General features: G+C 43.9%; 1 protein-coding gene across 3 annotated transcripts in view; it reads left to right on the forward strand.

Annotated features, from left to right (window-relative positions):
- Positions 1-692: 692 nt before the first annotated feature.
- LOC8050916 (GTPase-activating protein skywalker) overlaps positions 693-19,831 on the forward strand; it is a 31,782-nt gene continuing 12,643 nt past the window's right edge. The window contains exons 1-8 of one of the 3 annotated variants that reach the window (XM_042294094.1): positions 693-960; positions 1,644-1,725; positions 4,353-4,495; positions 8,696-8,834; positions 9,483-9,676; positions 15,233-15,349; positions 16,063-16,173; positions 19,556-19,649. In XM_042294094.1, coding sequence (XP_042150028.1) covers positions 4,358-4,495; positions 8,696-8,834; positions 9,483-9,676; positions 15,233-15,349; positions 16,063-16,173; positions 19,556-19,649 — 793 coding nt within the window. In that variant the 5' untranslated portion in view covers positions 693-960; positions 1,644-1,725; positions 4,353-4,357. The remainder of the gene's footprint in view (positions 961-1,643; positions 1,726-4,352; positions 4,496-8,695; positions 8,835-9,482; positions 9,677-15,232; positions 15,350-16,062; positions 16,174-19,555; positions 19,650-19,831) is intronic. The other 2 variants (XM_042294092.1, XM_042294093.1) reach the window with 2 other exon arrangements.

The following is a 19,831-nucleotide window of genomic DNA, read 5'->3' on the forward strand; positions in this document are numbered from 1 at the left end:
GTGTAGCACTTCGCATAGAGAGGTTCGCGACGCTCGTGACGATGAAGGAGGATGAAGGCTGCCATTAGCAAACTCAACAGTTTTATGGTCACGTGACACATATGTGACACATGACACATGTGTGGGTTGTTTTGTATCTTGGGAGTGTCTGCTCCGACGGCCGTCGCTCGAGCCATGTCCACACGGAGACGGCTCCTTCGACACCGGAAGTAGTAAAACGTCATTTCCGGTGTCAAAGTAGCTTGCCCTGTCTGGGCATAGCCAGCATAGCTCCTTCGACACCGGTAGTGTATCTTTTGCGCGTGTTCCATCCGGTTCGAAATGTGTGCTACAAAGGAGTTTATCTGTAGAGTGTGGTTGGGAAAAAGTTCCGTGAGTAGTTAAAGGCTGTTTGAGAAATAAACCAGTTAGCTGAGTTTGAGACGTATTTGTGTCTGTTCCTTCTACTGAAAGTTCTTCCGATTTCTTCCACCGCATGATTAGCTACCACCAGCTCGCCTGCACTCTCACCGTCTTTTCACATAAAAGCGAATGACGTGCTGTTATGGGATGTAGTATACAGATGGCGGTGCTAATGATGAGCGACATCTTTCATCCACCGAAGCTACGATGGCTACGATTCTTTTTCTGCTTGATCAATCAAAGCATCCGGTGTTGCCATGACAACCTCCTTGGGCCATGGTGTGGCATCCGGCGCCCGTGCCGCCGCTGCCGCCGCCGCTCGTGCCGTGCGCTGCTGTTCGGGCGCTTGGGTACGTTTGGGTGTTTGGTCGGTTTGGTCGTTTGGTCGCTGATCTTGCCTTGGATCTTGCGCCTTGCGCTCCTTGCTCGTTCTTCCACCGTATTCTAGAACCACCACAGTGTCGCCGAACCGTCGCTTGTGATCTACTCGCTGATCGAGCGGCCAAGCATCTCGCTGGACATGAGAAAAAATGCGGCCGACGCTTCATCGCCTCCCCGGTACGCAGTCCAACATCGAACCGCCCTTCCTTCGAAACCGAAACAGCTCGATCCGTACTCGCACGTCGGCTCATCGCCGTCCCATGCCTGAAAGAAAAAAAATAGACCAAAGGAAGAGCGATCGAGGAAGTCACGTAATACACTTCACGATCGTAACGCCTCTGGAATTATGGTAGCGCATGCCATTACCGTCTCTTCATTTACTTCGTCGTTTTGTTTCCCCCGGTGGGCAGGCCTTCTGTGTACGGTGCTGGACCGTCGTTCGAGTTTTATGCGCTATGTTTTAATCTTATCGCCAGCTCCTGCAGGTCATGTGCATGATGCGATCTAGACTTTCGTCTTTTCCACCGTCTTTTGATGTTTCTTTGCTCTATTCCTTCGACTGATCAGATTCCGCTGAACCGCGTAGGAAATTGATTAGACGTATTTTGTGTACAGTACGTTAGATGCAGATTAGCATTTACATCTATCCCAGCTCGCTACCTCAGCGGGTGTGTCTCCATTTTTACGATTTAAGACCTTTAATGCAGATAAATATGAGAAACTTCAATGCTTAAGTCATCTTGTTCTGTTATCCTGCATACTTTTTCGGCTTTCTGTAACTAATGTAAGTTTCAGCAACTTTGCAACTGGACAGCTCTGCATGTGTGTTTGTGATATTTTGGGTCTCTCCACCCCTACAGACGCTGAAGCCACAGTGCCAAGCTTGCAGCACTGCACCTGCCCCACGGTGACTCCGCCTTAAACCCAGGGATACGTAGAAAGGTATATATACACCTCAGTTCTAATGAGCGAAGATAATAAAAACATGATGGTACACCCTATATACTCTTTACCACATGAGAGTGGGACAGAATATACGACTCCTTCAGTACAATTTACAAAGCTTTGTAGATGGTACACCCCCAAATCAAAACCTGGATATACTTTATTGCAAAAGAACCCATGTTGTTCATTTGAAAAGAGCAAGCATTGAATATCTCTTCCAAAAATTTAAGAAATACGCTTGTATTGGATTTGCTTTAATTAGAATAGTTTCCTCCTACAAAGCCAAGTGAGAGTCGAGTGAATGCAGCAGATATAGAATAATTTCCGAAGTAACTTGAGCAAAGTGCCATCTCAATAGTGGCTCCTGTTTCACACATCTGAAGCCGCATATATGGTAATTCTCAATTAAAATGATATTCCCACAACTCTAAATAAAATGTATGACTCTTTGCTTGTCACTGTAATTGAAGTTTAGTTGAACATATACCTCCTACCTTTAATCTGAACAGATGCAGAAATTTAAGTCGATGTAAGAATAATTACCGCCACATATATGGTCTGACTTTTATGGTCATGGTAATTTGTGTCGAATGAGGTTCTACATTACAGTTAAAGTTAGCATGGACTTAAAATCACAGGTAAAGCTAATGTCCACCATATATATATATATCCCACGTAGAAGTGCTTCCAGTCCAGGCTGTGTTATGAAACCGGATATGGACTACGGCTGGAGCTGGAAATCTATTTTACCAGCCGAATTCCAGGCTGTTTCTACCCAGAAATGAACAAATTTCTTGCTGGAAATTAGATTTTTCCTCATCTAGCTGGGAAACTTCCAGGTGGATCATGTACTTCCAAGCTGCAATTTCTGATTTCCAGCATGAGCAGCATTTATTTCCAGCTGGAAACAGGATTTTCAGCTGCTGCTGTATAATTTAGCCAAAAATGTGACATCTTCATTTCCAGCTGGAAGTGCAGCTAGCTTATTTTCATGTGGAATGGTTCTCAATTGGAATTAATGCTGCATTCCATACCTTAAAGTGACAATTTTCATTATGTAGGGCTAAAAAATTGTGACGAACCAAACCCTCAGTTAAGATACGAACGTAGAACAATTAATATCCCTGAATAAAATTGAAGGTTATGCTGGTGACATTGTTTCGTTTTTCACAATTTTTTTTTAATGGAGGTTTGTGTTTCTACTTAATAGCTTGGCCTTATTTTGGTAATTTGTGTAAATGATAAATGTTTTCTTTGCTTGTGCAAACAAGGAGATGTGCTCTTGTAAAATGTAATAAAATTTGTATGCATTCCACATTTGCGATAGCATCATGCTCCAAAGTGATGAACGAAGAGACGAGAAAGTTTAAGAGAACTGAAAAAACCTCGACCCATGATGAAATGCAAGCTAATACGTGAGCTAGCTGTTTGACGGAAGAGAGTAGAAAGATCAGACAACATAACCCCAACTGAACACCTAATCCAGAAGACACGCCCGCCACAATTCCACGGGTATCCAAACGACATTGACAGGACATGGGACATCAGCAGATGAGAATTGGTTCCTTGATCACCTCATAATTATTTCTTGATTTATTTCACTTTCGATGGTGGAACATTAGAATTGACCAGTACAAAGCGGCGACCCTTGCTTAAATTTCCGCTTTCGAAAAGACTAAAGCCAAGCTTATTCCAAGAGATTGATTGGGTCATACCAAAATAAGCGCTTACGCGGCTGTTGTATCTAATTATTACGTCTGTAACGTACAGGCTTCATATATCTCCTTTGTTTGGTAGTATGTATCTTCTTCCTTCATCAGCCTCAAAGAAGGCCGCCGTTAAGAATTGGCACAAATGCCAGACACCGAGATGGATGGATAAATGGATGCAAATGACTGTACCCTTCATAAAAGTCAGTATCCGACTCCAGGCAGTGTGGGATATCGCCAGGATGACCTTTCGAGGATTGGACAAAGAAACTAGAAACATTACTCTCTGCCTTCTCTTTTCGGCGAGGGAGTCGCCAATTTTTCTTTGGTAAAACCTAGTCATCGATCGCTACCTCAACACCAGGCCCATTGGGAAACAGGGTTGAGACTTTGGGCAGAGCCACGCGGGAGGGAGTCCCAATTTTTCTCTGGCCCGCCTGTCCCCAGCTATGCTAGTTAGTTTACTTAATTCAATTTTTTATGGATAATTTCTACCAATTTTCTAACCTTCTCTTTGTGACTGTACATATTTTCTCCTCCATTCTTCTATGTTCTGCCTCCAAAACCTGGCACTTCGCCATATCCGTTACCCCTTCAGGGAGGGCAAAGGCAAAGCCCTGTGCACTTCATAACCAAATTATTAGTTTTTCATTCTCACTATGGCACATGGCACATATTGTGTCTATCTTTTGAAGTTCAGCCCTATACATCTTTGTTCTTAACACTCCCATTCTCGCCTCGAACAGCAAAGAACTTCCAGGTGAATTACCGAACACCTTTTCCTTTCTTATGCCTTGATTTTTCTTGAGATGATGATAGTGATCAAAGTTGCCGCACTGAATTTTGAAAAGGGTCTATTGAGAAATGCTTCTCACACTGTGTCAAGTCTTACATAGGAGTGTTGTCCTGGTGCAGGGGCTATGTCGATGCCTGCCTGCTTCCAAGCCAGCCACGTGGATGCCTCCAAGATCCCCAGGCCCATCCCTACAGCACCCACTGCCATCACCAAGGCCTATGGCGACGTTATCCAATACCTCAAGCAGGACAAGATGAAGGACGTGAGAGTCTTTTTTTTTTTCTTTCTCATTTGCTTAACAGTTTGTCCTAGCTTCATCATATGGGATGACATACAAAGCAATCTCAGCTAGGATCTAGGATGTCTGAATCTGCCCTTTGGCCCCTGTTGCCAGTTGGTGTAGCTTTTTGAACTGCGGACCTTCGACGTACATGCTCGAGCTGATTTGGCTAATTAAGTAAAATGTGTTAATTAACTAACTAATGAAAATAGACATATGGTTTCAAATAGAAACTTGCTGACCGTCATCAAAAACCACTAAATTAGTAATTTTAAAAAAAACTGATTGCATGAGAGGCGCAGTAGAGCGCTAAAGTTATCAATCGTGCAGCAGCGGCAAGGCTAGCGGTGCGACAAAGAGCCCATGCGATTTTTCCGTCTCTTATCGTAGCCCCAGCCTTGTACCTGCTGTACCAGTGGTAACTCTAGCACACTATTACGCTTCTCACGCATTCAGTCTTTCTAAAAATAACTGGTTTAGTTGTTTTGGACGACGCTGAGCAAGTTTCTAATTGGAACCATATGTCAAGTTTCACTAATTAAAAAATTAATGAACAAACTTTACTTAATTATCCGACTGATCGTTACGATTAGCCTCCTATAGTATGTCCCCCGGGACATATAACTCAGCTGCACAAACCGCATATGTGTAGTTTTCACGGCATTTTTAAAACAAATATGTAAAGCTTAAAAAAAATAATACCCTTTATTCCATGTTTGTTTATATTGAAAGCAATTATTTGACTAAAGCAGATCACTTTTTGGGTAGTACTCAATCACATTAATTTTTTGCAACATTAGCTCTGCTGCAAAAGAAACTGACCAGGGAGTGTTATACATGGAGGAAATATGAATACCTCATTTAAGCATATATGGCATATACTTGCATCTCATTGTCGTTCGATTAAAATCTGGGCTTCTTTTTAAAGCTGCTTGAGGTATAAAACGACAGGTTGCAATCAGGGCTGGGCACAGATACTCCATCAAGTATTCGGGAATACAAATACTGAGATACATATATTTTATGGCCCAAAATGCAGATACTAAGATACATTTATATTTTATGCAATGGGATATCCCTGAGATACTTTTAAAACAACATCCAAAAAGTATTCCGGAGTACAGATACAGATACTTATAGAAATGCATTTGTTCCCAGACAGTGCTGTGCGGGGAGGGCGTAGTTCGTGGTGAATGCAGATGGCAATTTATGCTTGTGCTCCTCTTTTTGTGTCATTTTATGCACTTCCGGCCCCTTACCTCGAACTAATGCTGCTAAAAAAAAAACATGTCGCGCCCGGTGACCCACATATTTGCTGAACGGTAAGGACTGTGTGCCATGCTTGAGAAAAGGCGTTTGCTCGAAATGAACCCTGTTTGGCCGTGAGGGCGCATCTCAAATTTCTCAAATTGTTGTCTTATATATGCTTCTGAGTCGCCCATAGTGTGAGGAGATTCGACAACAGAGCCGTATACCTTTCCTCCACTCAACACCTTTACAATATGCATGCTAAATAAGATTGTTATTCTTTGCAAATAACCTTTTTTAAACCACGTTTTTTTATATGTTGGTGATTGTGATAAATTATGATATAGGGCAGGTTCATGCTATAAACTCTGAAGAAACTTGCACCAAACACATGTCTTTATGTTTTAAATTTATCGTAACAATGGCAACAAACTTAATGAGATATCTAAGTCTGGCAAAGTATGACGACACAAGTGATACATTGTAAATGTATTTCACTACTGAGGTACAAATACATTTTTGAAATGTATCTCGATAAAGAGATACCGATACTCGATAGTACCTCTAAGATACTATCCCGATACATTTGTATTGTGATAGTGCCTAACCCTAGTTGCAATACAGATGTATGATAATAATATGTGCTGCAATATTGTTCCATTTACGAAAAACAGCTGCTCACCTCAAGTGAGAAATGTCTATTTTTATTCTAGTAAATTGCCTCTGTAGTAGGCATATAAATAGTTAGCATTTATCTAATTGGAAACTCCAGAAGTTTGGAACTGACTACGAGAAAACCCAGTTGTTCTCTGAATTTCAGCGTAAAAAAAAGCCTGAATTTTTCTCTTCAACTTTTTCAGAATATATGTCGGAAATCAGGTAATCCTGTATAGACCTTGTGGAGCTCTCCCATAACCCGGTCGTACCAAGGGACAACTTCTGCATCAGGGATGTCAAAATTAAGCTACGAGCACTTGCTCAGCTTGAGCGCACTCGCACACACTCCTTGCCTCTTAAAATGCCATAGAAAGTTGTCTCAGAGCATATTTTCGGAAGGAAGACTCGTGCTCTGTGTAGCTATCTGATTTTCTGTTTGCATAGGGTACTGTATGTTGAGTATTTATCCAGTCTTACGATAAGCACTAGGATATTGTCTCTGGTATGCCTATATCAAATCATTCAGGATATCTGTGGGAAAGCAAATATACTCTTGAAAGTCCGGGTAATCTTTCAAAAGCAGTCTACATATCTTAGTGGGCGTCTGATTTTGTGGGCTTTTAGGAACTTGTCAACTTCTGTCACTGACCTTGTGTCTCTATACGAACCCTTCAATAAAAACCAGCATGCGACAGTGCCAGTCCTGTCGTATGCATGCATCTTTGTTTTTGTCCAGTTTGTGCTATTTTATTAATGTCAAATATGAACCAACTAGCCCAATCAAAAGTCGCACTACCTGTAAGGGCTTTGTACGAACCAGCTTACTTAGGGAAGTAAAGACAAAAGTTACTCACTATGCTATTCGTGCACCCCTGGCCTTAGTTCTGTTCTTCTATGTCTGCAAAGTGCTTTTTTATGCTAGTGTTCCTCAGCCATGCCTTTGAAATGGGCCCGTCACACTTCTAGTGTGAGCTGGGAGTTTGTCTTTATGTAGTGGTTGTGGGCAACACTATCAAAAGAAAAGTGCAAGGAAAGAGCCATTATTCTGTGCTTTTCTTTCCACAAGCATTTTTGCTTCGGAATCCAGTGCCACTCACTTATGCCTGTACTGCTTGCAATGTTGCATGAAACTCTTGGGATGCTCTAAAAAGAACGCATTTCTCTAGAAACAATTAAAGCCTTCTTTTTATTTTAATTAAAGAATGAGGCCTTGTTGCTGGAAGTTTGTGTTAGTGGCATTTTAAAGTGCCTTTGGGTAAACCTCTAGATTATTTTTTTTTACTGATTGGAACTGCATCTATAGATAAAGAAAGATGCCTGTAATATTGGCATTTTAGAAACTGATAACTGAAACTTGGTGTCAACAGTGATGGCTAAAACATGTTGATAGCAGCCTCATATGTAGCTTTTGCTATTGAGGAAGCTACAAGGACCAAACAGGCAAATTTTGATTCTTTCGCTTTTTTTGTCAGCATTGACCTTCATTTTCACGAGGTTCGTGATATAGGCGATTATGAAGTTGTTTCCAGGCCCATACATTGGGTAGTGGAAGCAGGAAGTCATATTTATTAGAATTGACAGCCCTTTTCCCGTTTCTGGTGAAGGTGGTATTTTTCGTATGTTATAGAATTTTAAAACAACAGATAAGTGCTTTCCAAGGTTTTTCGGCATCACTTCCCCACAGCACACGAGAGAACTGCAGAGAAGTTTATTTGTGAAGTTTTTTGCAAAGGGTCTTTTGCCGAACCAGAAACAACCTATTGAGAGCTAGCGACTGTAGAGTGCAATAGTACTTAGCGACCCGATAACGAATGCAACATTAATGTTTTGCAGTTTTTAGAGTGAAACCGAATTGCTAATGCTGCCACTTATTGAGAGATCATATTGTTCCCTGTCCTTAAAAGATTTTGAACCGTAAGGAAATTTTAGCGAACCTGGCAAAGACGGTGAGCCTGACCATCATGAGGACAAGTCGGTGAACAACTTAGTATACACGTTTTGAGGGGTGCAGTTGTAAGGGTTTTGACTTTTGTTTTTGAATGTTCCAGAAGTGCAGTTCCTCTATTGTTATGCATACAGTCGTAGACAGTCGCTAATTGCTCTTAGCCGAAGCCGAGCATCGTTCCAGCCCGCATGCAGCTGTGGTCATGGAATTTGACGCACCTCCGTCTCCGTTCGACTCAGCTTCGGTGAACAGGAAATTTGGGAGTGCAGTTATGGGTGGACTTTGGGTGGCAGACGAAGGGTGCACTGATGCCTGTTTGTCTGTGTGGGCAGGCCAAGAACTTGGTGCGTGCCCAACACTGGCCTGTGGACCACCCCAACCGAGGAGAGCTGTGGCTCGGGCTGTGCCAGAGCCACGCCAAGGGTTCCATGGAAGACGACTTCTACGACTCCATGGTGCAGGAATCTCTAGGTGAGGCGTTGTTGTCTACTCTGTCTTCTTGCTCTCCTGACTGCAAATGACGAGAAAATTAGAGGAATCAATCACGTTCCGTCCGCCAGCGAAACGTGGCCGTCCATGCCACTATGCCACAGACAAACTGAGGGAGCGGAAGAATGACATTCATGCTTTCCCATTCACCACTCATAAAAAGTGCTTAAGCGTCCTCAAACTTTTTCTCCCAAACACCCAACCAATACTTAAATTTCTTTTTATATGACTCTCTCATTGGACTTTTTGAGAACATTAGAATGCTTTCTAAATGCATTTTAAGAATTTTATTAAACTGTCTCTCAATGGATGCTGTAATTATTGCTAACTTGTTTACTTTTTTTTTTATTTCAGAGTTCATAGCTATGAATTTACAGATACATGCTGTCCTTGACATGCTAGCTGGAAGAGCATAGTGCAGATTAATGGTTTCGGTACCTTGTGTCCTAAGTGTAAGGGGCTGGTAGAGTCAACGCCTTCTGTAGAAAATCGCACAAACTTCAAGCTTATACTTGGAAAAAGACTTAATTATTTTTTACTTACTTTTTGTTTTTGTTCGTAGCACGAGCTGAAACGATAAGAGATGCAGGGGTCGTCCGACATTTCCCACAACCCGCATCCCACGTGCAGGGGGCCTGTGGCCCATGAGCTTGCCGACGTTTGCGGACCCCATCTACTGCGAGGACTACCTGCTGTCCGAGGAGGGCCAGAAGAAAGCGGAGCGGGTGCTGTACGTGCTGTCGGTCAGCCACCCCTTCATCACCTACTGCCCCTTGCTGCACCCCCTGGCCTCCCTCTTCCTGCACTACCTCTCCGAAGAAAAGGTGGGCTGCTACCCCGGCGCTGTTGACAAGGCGTGGGTCATCGTACCCTGTCTTATCTTACGACGGTCCGCAGCGGACACTACGAGCCACCCCAGCCAATCCGGCGTCGTGAGCTTGTCGCGTGACTGTGCACCCAGCACATTTCTGTGCCTCTCTGGTAGAGTCACGTGACGCTTGCACGGCGTTGGATTGGCTTCAGTTGCTCGTAGCGTCTGCTTGAATTGGGCAATAGCTTGCGCCCCCTGGCTAGAGGCAGATAAATTTTGGCAAAATGTTGTCAACATTGTGCAGCATGGGGAAGTAAGAATCGAAATTTAGTTGTTGCTGAGTGTGTTTAATAAATTTTTTTTAATGCGAAAGCATTAACTTGTTTCATGGAGCGAGCCAACATTATCAGCTTGGAAACCATTCGAAGCGGCACCTTAATGAAACCATGTGCAAAGCTAGCCAACGGCACCTTTTACACTTCGGTCCCATTGGCTGGCACACGTCGACGAGGCTCCCATTGGCCGCTGCGCGTCAGTTTGTGTGTTATCATCCTGACTGTGTTACCACACTATTGTGTTATCACCAATTACCCCATTCGCTCGCCTCTTATCGGCTGTATGGCGCACAGAATAAGCCAAAGGGTTCGTTCTGCTGGGAACTACGTTGCTGTCTGTTCCTTCCTCGCGCCGCAAGGCACGCGGCAGTTTAAACGATCGCTTACTCGATGGCGCTGCGTGTCCACGCCCAAGGTCAGCGCGTTGTACGCCGCAGATTAAAGAAGGAGGCGAAGAGCGGCTTGCGTGCTTTCGCATTCATAACTCATAAGAAGTGCTTAGGTGTACCTCGAGCCTTTTGTTTTTTATTGTTCAGGGAGAACCACTCCTGATTTCTCTGACAGTTGTGGAGTGTGATATTGAAATGAATCGTAATAAATATGGTGATTACAAGATAAATGTTTAATTCAAAACGCACCATGAAAGGCAGCTAGATTTCTCAAGTTTCTTGCTAATTGGTTAAAATGGCAGCTGTGATGTGTGATACTCACATAGCAAAGACTTTTACTCTGTTCGATTTTTATGTTGTTCAGGCACCTTGTGGGAAAAGAAACATTTGGCAGCATTCACAGTTTTGAGCAGGTCAGCTTTGACACAATGGACCTTTTTTGCAAATGTTGGGCGCCATCTATCGGCAAGCAGGAGAAACAACATTTTTGATGGCCTACCTTGCTTCCGATTGTGCCCGTTCCAAGCTATGTTGGCTGTCTGAACGCGGTCGGTAAATGCGCTCAGCGTTTGTTTTTACTCTATCCAACGGGATCGACGTGCAGATTTGTTTTCTATTAATGCGTTAACTACGGATGACTTCGTCCGTTTGTACATTTTTTCCAAATGTTCGGACGATGGCAAAGCCCGTCATTCGAATGGGACGGGGGACTTCGCCGTGGCGCCCGTTGTGACTAACGGCATAGTTGAAGCTCTCTTCGAGCAATGAGAAAGTACAAACGGTTACATTAAACTAGGATTCATGTTATATGCAGTACCGGCAATAAATTTAGATAATATTCGAAACCAAGTTACAGTTAGAAAAATATTTTTTTTAATTGCAAGTTATTTGTATAATCTGCTCGAAATTTTTAAATGACAAGATGTATTCTCCTAATTGTAAAGGCTTACTTTAAAATCATCCGAAAAACTTCGTGCCTGTACGTACAAATGTAATTTCCAACAAAGGTGTACTTTATTGGTGAAATTTCAACACGTAGCTCCATTCCTATAAAAAAAGGAGACCAACAAACTTGGCCGGGTCAACGGCGGACGCGTTCAGTGCCCGCCGCTGCCCCTGGCGAGTTGGTTGGTCTCTCGTTTTTTTACTGTAAGGAAGCAACAATTCGAAATTTCACAAGGTAAAATTCACCACTAAAGCGCATGTTTAATAAATATCTAAGATGTATACGTGCAGCCGCCGAATTCTGAGCGAGCCTCATCATTAATGTTACCCCACATCAGGCTACAGCTGTGTGGGACTAGGTCCTGGAGAAACATGAAATCGGCCACACCTGTACTTTTTTTTTAGTCTCGCGCCTGTAGAGAATGTTGCAAAATTTTTTTTTTACTCGATACATACTTAAGGACAACACATGAAGACGATTGTTTCCTCTTATTTAAGCACAAGACTAGCAGATGTGGTCGTGGTAGTGAAAGAGCAGCTCCAATTTCACGTTCTGGGTGGGCACGTAGCAACAAACTGTGCAGCATAGCTACTTTACCTCAATGGTTTATAAATATTTGGAAGCTGTGGGCGATTCCAATGTTTGCAACAACCAAAAATGCATACCGGCAGTTTGCGTAGCAACGTGAGACTGTCACATTAATTTATTAGTAAACACAAACGTGTGCCAGTGAAACGCACCATCCCAGAAACGTCAACTCCGAGACGCTCGCTCTGCGTGGCACATAAGCGACACGACAGCATACCTAACCAATCTGCTGACTTGTATTCACACACAAATAAAAAATGAAGGAACAAAAACATGAACGTTCCTTGAAGTGGCCACTGCAAACGCGGGAGTGCTTTGGAGGCTGCATTGTTTCGCTGGATCGCCCGAATCAAGAGCTGCCGCTTCGTCGGGTGCAGGTTTTAGTAGAAGGAAACCCAAAGAAGCTTAAACCGCGACAATGTTTACTGTCGTTGCTGCATCCAACAACGAAACAGCGTTGGGGCATGTCGGAGAACTTGGAAACGCGCGACTACCGCTGCCTCCAGCAGTCCCCAGCCGGACGCACTACGCCACCAAAAATGGCGAACTCCTGTCTGCTACTGCTGCGCATGCGCCGTGGAAACCCCGGAAAAGGCCCATTAGTGTTGTACACGTTCCTCAAAAAGAGGAACATAAGCTTGTTCCTCGTTCCTTCTAATTTTTAAAATGTGTTCCCGTTACAAGTTTCATATGAGAGAAAGGAACTCGTTCCCGTTACTGTTTAAAAAATGGAACGCATTGTATATACTTATACGTCGCATTTGTATTTTGCGAATTACCATATTTCGTTGGATCAAACAGTTTTTTTTATCTATCGCATCAAATGGCAACATACGAATTTGAATGCTGCGATGGAGGGACACCAAGAAGAAAACAACCGGAAGCAAGGTTTCATTTGTTGATATAGTCACCTTTAAAAATCTCAGCGCTTTACCATATCCATGTTTGTGGAGGGCGATTCAGACGAGCCCGATGTACTGTGAGCCGGGAAGAAGGAGCGGGTTTAATTTTGTTACTTTTTTAAATTAAAGGGTTGCCCCACATTGCACCAGCGTTTTACAACAACCTCACACATTTTAATCTAAGTCCCATTGTTTGAACTTAGCAACAGTTGCTGCTCGATGTTGCTGTACACGACGAGCAATTGTGGTGAAGAAGGTAGGGCTTTTAGAAGGTCAGTCTTTAAAACTACCAGTCCTTCTTTGTAAAGGTCGGATTCCTTGTTCAGTTTGAAGGTGGGAAAGAATGGGAGAGGAAATAAAGGTAAACTTTTGTGTATCTTTTAAGTGACCAATGTTCGAGCTACATGGGTGCGTTCAATGTGTGGTAGCCTGCTTTTGTTGTAGTTGTAGGTCTCTTTGTGGAAGTTCAGTGATGGCTGTAGTTGGGCGCTTAGATTTCTGAGTGTATGATAACTCAAAGAAAGTTTTTCCTCACTTTGTGTCTTTTCCTTTGACTTAAAGTTTTGTTTTTTGTGCTGAAATCTCGGGCACTGAAAAAAACACGGGGTCTCTTATGTTATCGCTAAGACAACTTGAAGGCGAAAGCCCAAACGCCGATGCATTAAAGTGAGACACATGATTTACTTAATTCACTTATATTCCTCTTAATTCGCTTTGTCATCCTTCTTAATTTCATTGCCTCTAATTCACCTGAGTGGTCACATAAACATGATAGCAAACCTCAAAAGACAGCGCGCTCTCTGACGACACACTTTTGGTGCCGTCTCATTGGTACCTTTCGTGTCGCCGACGTGTTTTCTGAAGGTCGACTAAACGCTAAGACATATAAGGCTTCCGCCTTAAAAAATCAATGTCCACCAGCTCGCCTGCACCCAACTGTTACCAAGCGAGGACCCCACAAAATAAACCCTAAAATAAGTAACAAAAAAGTTAATAAGATCCTGCTCTTCGTAAAGTTGTTGTTGTTATACTAGTTTCGCCCTTAGAAATAAAATAAAAATTGCCTCACTGGACAAAAAAAAAGGAATGCCTTTCCTTGTTTTGTTTTCGTAAAAATGTAACGGGTTCCTGCTCCGGTTCCACCGATGCAAGATGGAACGGCGGCGTTCCTCCTAAAAGGAACGCGTTGCAGGAACGTTATTCCATAGAACACTGGACACAATGCAGCTGTGTGAAACGGCAAAGATAGCTTTACCGGGGCAACTATTTTTGCATTATATTTCTATTTTGGCACCTCATACCTGATGCCCCATAAGCGACCAAACAGAAATTACACAAGCATGTTCCTGCTCCAATTTTTTGTCGCTGTTCACATTCACCGTTCTCCCGCTGTGTGTGCATTGCTCAGATCTGCGACTTACTTTGAATTTGCCACTTTTTCACCGTATGCTAAGTTTGAAAGTAATCGTAACCGTATTCAATGCGACAGTATTACAGTCGAATCTCGTTAATTCAAACTTGAGGGGGACCGAAAATTTGTTTGAATATAGCAAAATTTTAATTACCAGGAGTTTCATCCCATAGAGATGCATAGGATGAAATCTGCATGTTAGTTTGAATTATCCACAGGTTTGAATTAAGAGAGGTTGAATTAGTGAGAGTCGACTGTATTAAGCTACCCATCACAAATTGTTGGGTACCTGGCCTCTAATGTTTCCCGCTAAGTTTAGCGAAAATTTTACATCACATGGCCTATGCACCAATTCAGTTTCCCTGCTAAGTTTAGCGGGAAATTTGATGTCAAAACCTATCTACCAATTCAGTTTCCACGCTAAATTTAGCGAAAAAACTGACGTCATGACCTATGCACCAATTCAGTTTCCCTGCTAAATTTAGCGGAAAAAGTTTACGTCATGACCTATGCGCAAGTTCAGTTTCCCCGCTAAATTTAGCGGAAAAATTGACGTCATGTAACCGAACGTCACGTGACCTATGCTCCAGTTCAATTTCACCGCTAAATCTGGCAGAAAAATTGATGTCACGTGACCTGACGTTACGGTACGTAACGACGAATTCAGGTTTTCCACTAAGTTTAGTGGAAAGTATGAATTTAGTGAGCCTCGTAACAAAAGAAGGTAAACATGATCAAGGCTATCACAATAATTCATAGACAACCAACAATAGTGGTTTCTGATGCAACCAGATATTTTTTTTTTTTGTTTGGGACTGTGTTTTAAAATTTATTGAGGGGTCTTTGTCTTCAAATGAGTGATGCTCAAGTACTTTTCACTGCCGAACCTTCTGCTAAGACTGCTAATTAGGGGTCACAATGTTGAATAAATGAACCGAGTGCAGAACGAAGCCATCTAAACGGTATTTCTCACGAGTTCCCGCCTGTCTGTGTTGCAGACGTACGAGTGCATCAGTGCCCTGATAGGGGGCACCATAGTACGCCACCTGAGTCAGACACGTCTCATGCACGACACCTCCGCCTATGCGCTGATGCAGCTCACCAAGCGTCTAGCCGTGAGTATACGTACCCGCTCGGGTGCATGTTTCTAGCCACCTCCTCGAGGGAATCACCTGGATGCAGCTCAGCTAGAAAAGGTTCAGCATGAAAGATGAGGTCCAGGCACGATAGATGGGTGTACGTTTTCTGGTAGCTCACTAGGAATAGTGCAAACAGTTAATGTTTATTGATATGCTGTATATCACATCATTCCAACGAGTGGACAATTCCTCCTGCCTTTATTCATTACACTGGCGTCCAAGTCCGATGAACTTAGCTGCACTGGTTCATGTCGTCTGCCTAGATTTGAGAGTGGTTCCAGCTGCTCGGTCTGAAACACGTGGTTTGTTGTTTGCATTTGCAATACAAGATGCGAGGCGGTGGCAAAAGCGTCGACCGTCTCCGAGCTTTTCTCAGCTTCTCTGCCCGCCATCCTTCTTGCCACACGGCAATGAACCCATTCGCATGAGCAACCAATCTGCACAGAATACATCTGCTATCAGATTGCAAGTGCTGTTCATGGTTTTAGTTCATCCATCTCTTAAATCTAAGCTCTCAGAGTTTATGTTTGTTGTGTGACACTGATTTACTTCCACTTTTTTATCTGCAAAGTATGGCCTCCATTTCTCAAATTTCATTCTTGGGATTTTGAAATTTTAACCTTGAGGTTGTTCTGCTTGCACGAGCCAGCTGGGGCGTTTGCGAGCAGCGCCCTGTGGTGTGTGTGCAGAAGAAGACATACCTGCGCCTCAACCGCAAGGTGGAGAAGGAGGAGGACCTGGAGAGGGTGTTCCACACCTGGGAGCTCTGGATCTTCAGGGGACTGCCCTTCTACCATCTAGTGAGCAGGCACCTTCTTCATCCCACTCTCAAATACTGCTGGCCGTTATACTGCACATGCTAGAGCTGTTTCAAGTGGACTATCCAGGCACTACCTCCCCTTACCTTTTGTGATGTTTAGGAGTTAGTTCTAGCTGGGTTACTTAGCTACATTCTGTTCGCCCCCAAGCTGACAGTGCTGTGAACCAGTGATACGTCTATCCTTCACCATGTGATCACGCCCCCCCACCCACACCCACGTGCAGTGAGGGGATGAAAGGGAGGTGGTTGATAGGTTTGGCGAGCACAGAGCTCCAACAGAGTGTGAGAGAGAGCAGGTGTTGTAGTAGCCAGTTTGGCAAATGATAGGAGTGGTGGGCTGTACTGGTTCAGGATATGGTTTGCGCATTTTCATCTTGACCCCCATTTCAAGCAAATTATTTTAAGAGATCTTTTTAAGGGACCTTTTTCCATTGAGTCATTCTTTGTTGAACTTCTTTGTTGGTGCGGTGATGTGCAAGCCGGTTATGAACTAATGACTATAGCCTCGATCGCATGTAACAGAGGGGCAGTTGAAGTGGTATAGTAGAGGTGTAAAGTTAAATTTTGGTAATACGTAGAGTATAGTAACATTGACTGTAGTTTCTAGTGGAGGTAGTTACATCATACATTAGCGGCATGGCACGGAGGTCATATGTATTATCATTCTGCCCTATCATTCTCGAAAACAAGAAACAAAAAAATGGGAGAAAGGTGGGACTTGATTTACAGGTTACCTGGTACAGCTCTGCTTTGGCCGAGCTGTGGGAGCAATAACAAATGTCTGGCATATTTATTATGTATACCGTAAAGTTTCGAAAGAATGCCCACCCAAAATGAGGAGATAAATGGTGAAAAACGGGGGGGGGGGGGGGGGGGGTTATCTTTAAAGACTCCACAGCAAAACTTTATAAAAAAATAATGATAAACACCCTGGCACCAGCTACAAACCACGTGACGCGGGAACTGATACTGCAGGTCACGGATACCGCAGATTCGTGTTTCACGACGCGATAAACACGCAGGAATTTGCTGCAAACTCCTGTGTCACGGGAAAGGATACCGCGGGTTGTTGACTCCCCAGATTCGCATTTCGCGGTGCGAGGGACCCGGGGAAACCCGCCGAGAACTCGCATCTCACAGGAACGAATACCCAGGGGTGGAACGGCTGCGCCATTTTGCACCATTTTGTGCCATTTTGTGCCAGACGCATGTATCTGCGCCATCCTGCGCCATGTTCTAACCGCCACAGCCAATACCTCGCGCCATTATGCGCCAAATCGCATAACGTACGCCAAAAAACTTTTGATTTTGTCTTGGTTTCGGTTTTATTAACGCGATTGGCAACAATGAGCGCGTTTAGCTTGGTCGGCCTTGCAATTCTTTGTTCTGTTTATTCTCCCTGTGTATCCCGAGTCTGAAGCGCCCGAAAAAACTCGGATTCTAAGCGCTACACCACCTGCAACTGGATTGTTATTCTTCAACCATAAGCGATTAAGCAAGTCGACTGAGGTGAGGTCGAGTCGGTAAGCGTCAGATTGCCTGAGGCTCTGCGGCCCGGGATCCGGACGTCAGCCATTTGAAAACAGATGAGCAAAATATTCCTTTCAGTGCTTCATCGTTAGAAGTTGGAACCTTATTCTCGCAAGATAAATCGTGATTTGATAGAACTGAAATGCAGTCTGATCCAAAACCTTGCCGGCCAGCAGCTCTTACGCGAGTGGTAGGTCTACTCGGCGTACTTTAACCTTGCTCCTGCTTATCGCTTCAAATACGAAAACTTCGTTAATCATAGTCTGCTGCTTCGATATCGAGTTGCGCAATAAAATAAACTCGAAATTTGTTGCCCTGTTCCTCCGTGCAACTGCACGTCCATTGCTTACGCACATCACGTGGTTCGCACATATAATTACTATGTCGAGCATGTGTGGGTTGGGCGATAAGCAGTGCTGGTTTACATTTTGAGCAGCTGAAGGCCACTCAGAAAATATGAAGGATGCTATCTTCAGAAACATTGGGTACCAATTGCTTTTTGATTCTCATAAAGGCTAACAAAGTTTCAAGTTTTTGCATCTGTTACACTGTGATCCCATCTACCTAGGTCCCTTATCACTCATGTTCATCTGTGCTGCTAAGCTCGATTGAAATTGCTCCCGTGCTTGTCTAAGACACGAGCTGAAGTGCAATAAAAAGTAATCTGAGCTGCTCCTAGCCTGCTGCAGAACTTAGTTTTAGCTGCTCCCAACCTGCTCCAAAACAGGTGTTTCAGCTGCTCCCATGGCTGCTCCCAAGTACACTTCATGAGTTCCATTCCTGAATACCGCAAATCGCGGATGCAGCAGATTCAAGTTCTATAGTGCAATAAACACGCGGGAACCCGCTACAAACTGGCCTGTCATGGGAACCGATATCGTGCACGCAGATCGCAGACAAAAGTGCGGAAACCCACTATGAAGTCGCTTGTCAGACATGCCAGTACAGCAAATTGCGCGTTTGATGTGATTCCCATTGGACATCGCATGATGTCGGACGGGAATGAATGGGGGGGGTGAGCGATGTTTCGCAATTTTTATGTTACAGTAGCCAGAAAAATGGAATGGGCAATCTCTCGTGGCGGGCGTTCTCTCGGAACTTTACAGTAATGTTAATCAACTAGGTCGTGTTGCAAAGCTGGTAGTATTACCGTAAAATCCCGAGAGATGCCCCACCCCCGAAAGATAGCCCACCCCTATTTTTGGCTCGGTTTGCTATATTTTTTTAAACACCGAAAGATAGCCATTCCTATTAATCGTAGTGCTGGGATCAGTAATGGCCTCGGCATAAATGCGGCTAGTTAGCTGTGGTAGGATATACGCGAACGTTGCTGACTGGGAAGTACAGATATCTTTGCTTCGTTGCCGGAGGGGACACGACCTTAAAATAGCAATTTTTTAAAACTTTTCTTGATTGTACATTGAAAGTTAGCCCACTCCATATTTTCACCCGATTTGCTCTTGATGTTAGGTGGGCTATCTCTCAGGATTTTACGGTAGATATATGGCTCCAACTGCTCATCACTAGTTCCACAGCTCCTGAGGAATGCTGTAATAGAACTTTTTCAAGAGTGTGAGCCATTTGTTGGCTGCTGCACCAATCATCCAAGTTCGCCATTGTTTGGGCACACGCTCCGAGCTGGTATTGGACACGAGGGTTTTGTCAGCTTTTTCGGCGAGGACTCTGATCCAGTCACATGCTCCGTGCCCAAGAGATGGCGACTGCCAACGTTGCTCGATGCACAGGTGAAAAAGGTCCGTCGCGCACGAATTGCACTGCATTGATTGGTTCTTACATCATACTGGGATTAAAGGAACGCCCGCATGTTTCAGGTGCGGGCCGTGGACTGCTACTTAATCGAAGGTGTGCGGGCCCTGTACCGGATTGCAATGACCATCCTCATTCTCTACACTCAGGAGAATGCGAGTGAGTTGATGAGGGCACTCTCCTCACTGCATGGGCAGCATACACCGTCCAGCATGCGTTTTTCGTTTTTCACCGCAGGTCCTAATGCACATAGTCGTGAGAGAGAAGCTGTACATTATGAAGGACGATACATAGTGGTATATAAGTGAAGCTTGACAGTGAATGTAAATGAAGGGTACAGG

The sequence above is a fragment of the Ixodes scapularis genome, unplaced genomic scaffold, assembly GCF_016920785.2.
Source record: "Ixodes scapularis isolate PalLabHiFi unplaced genomic scaffold, ASM1692078v2 PGA_scaffold5__190_contigs__length_132052651, whole genome shotgun sequence".
In the NCBI taxonomy this organism is placed as follows: domain Eukaryota; kingdom Metazoa; phylum Arthropoda; class Arachnida; order Ixodida; family Ixodidae; genus Ixodes; species Ixodes scapularis.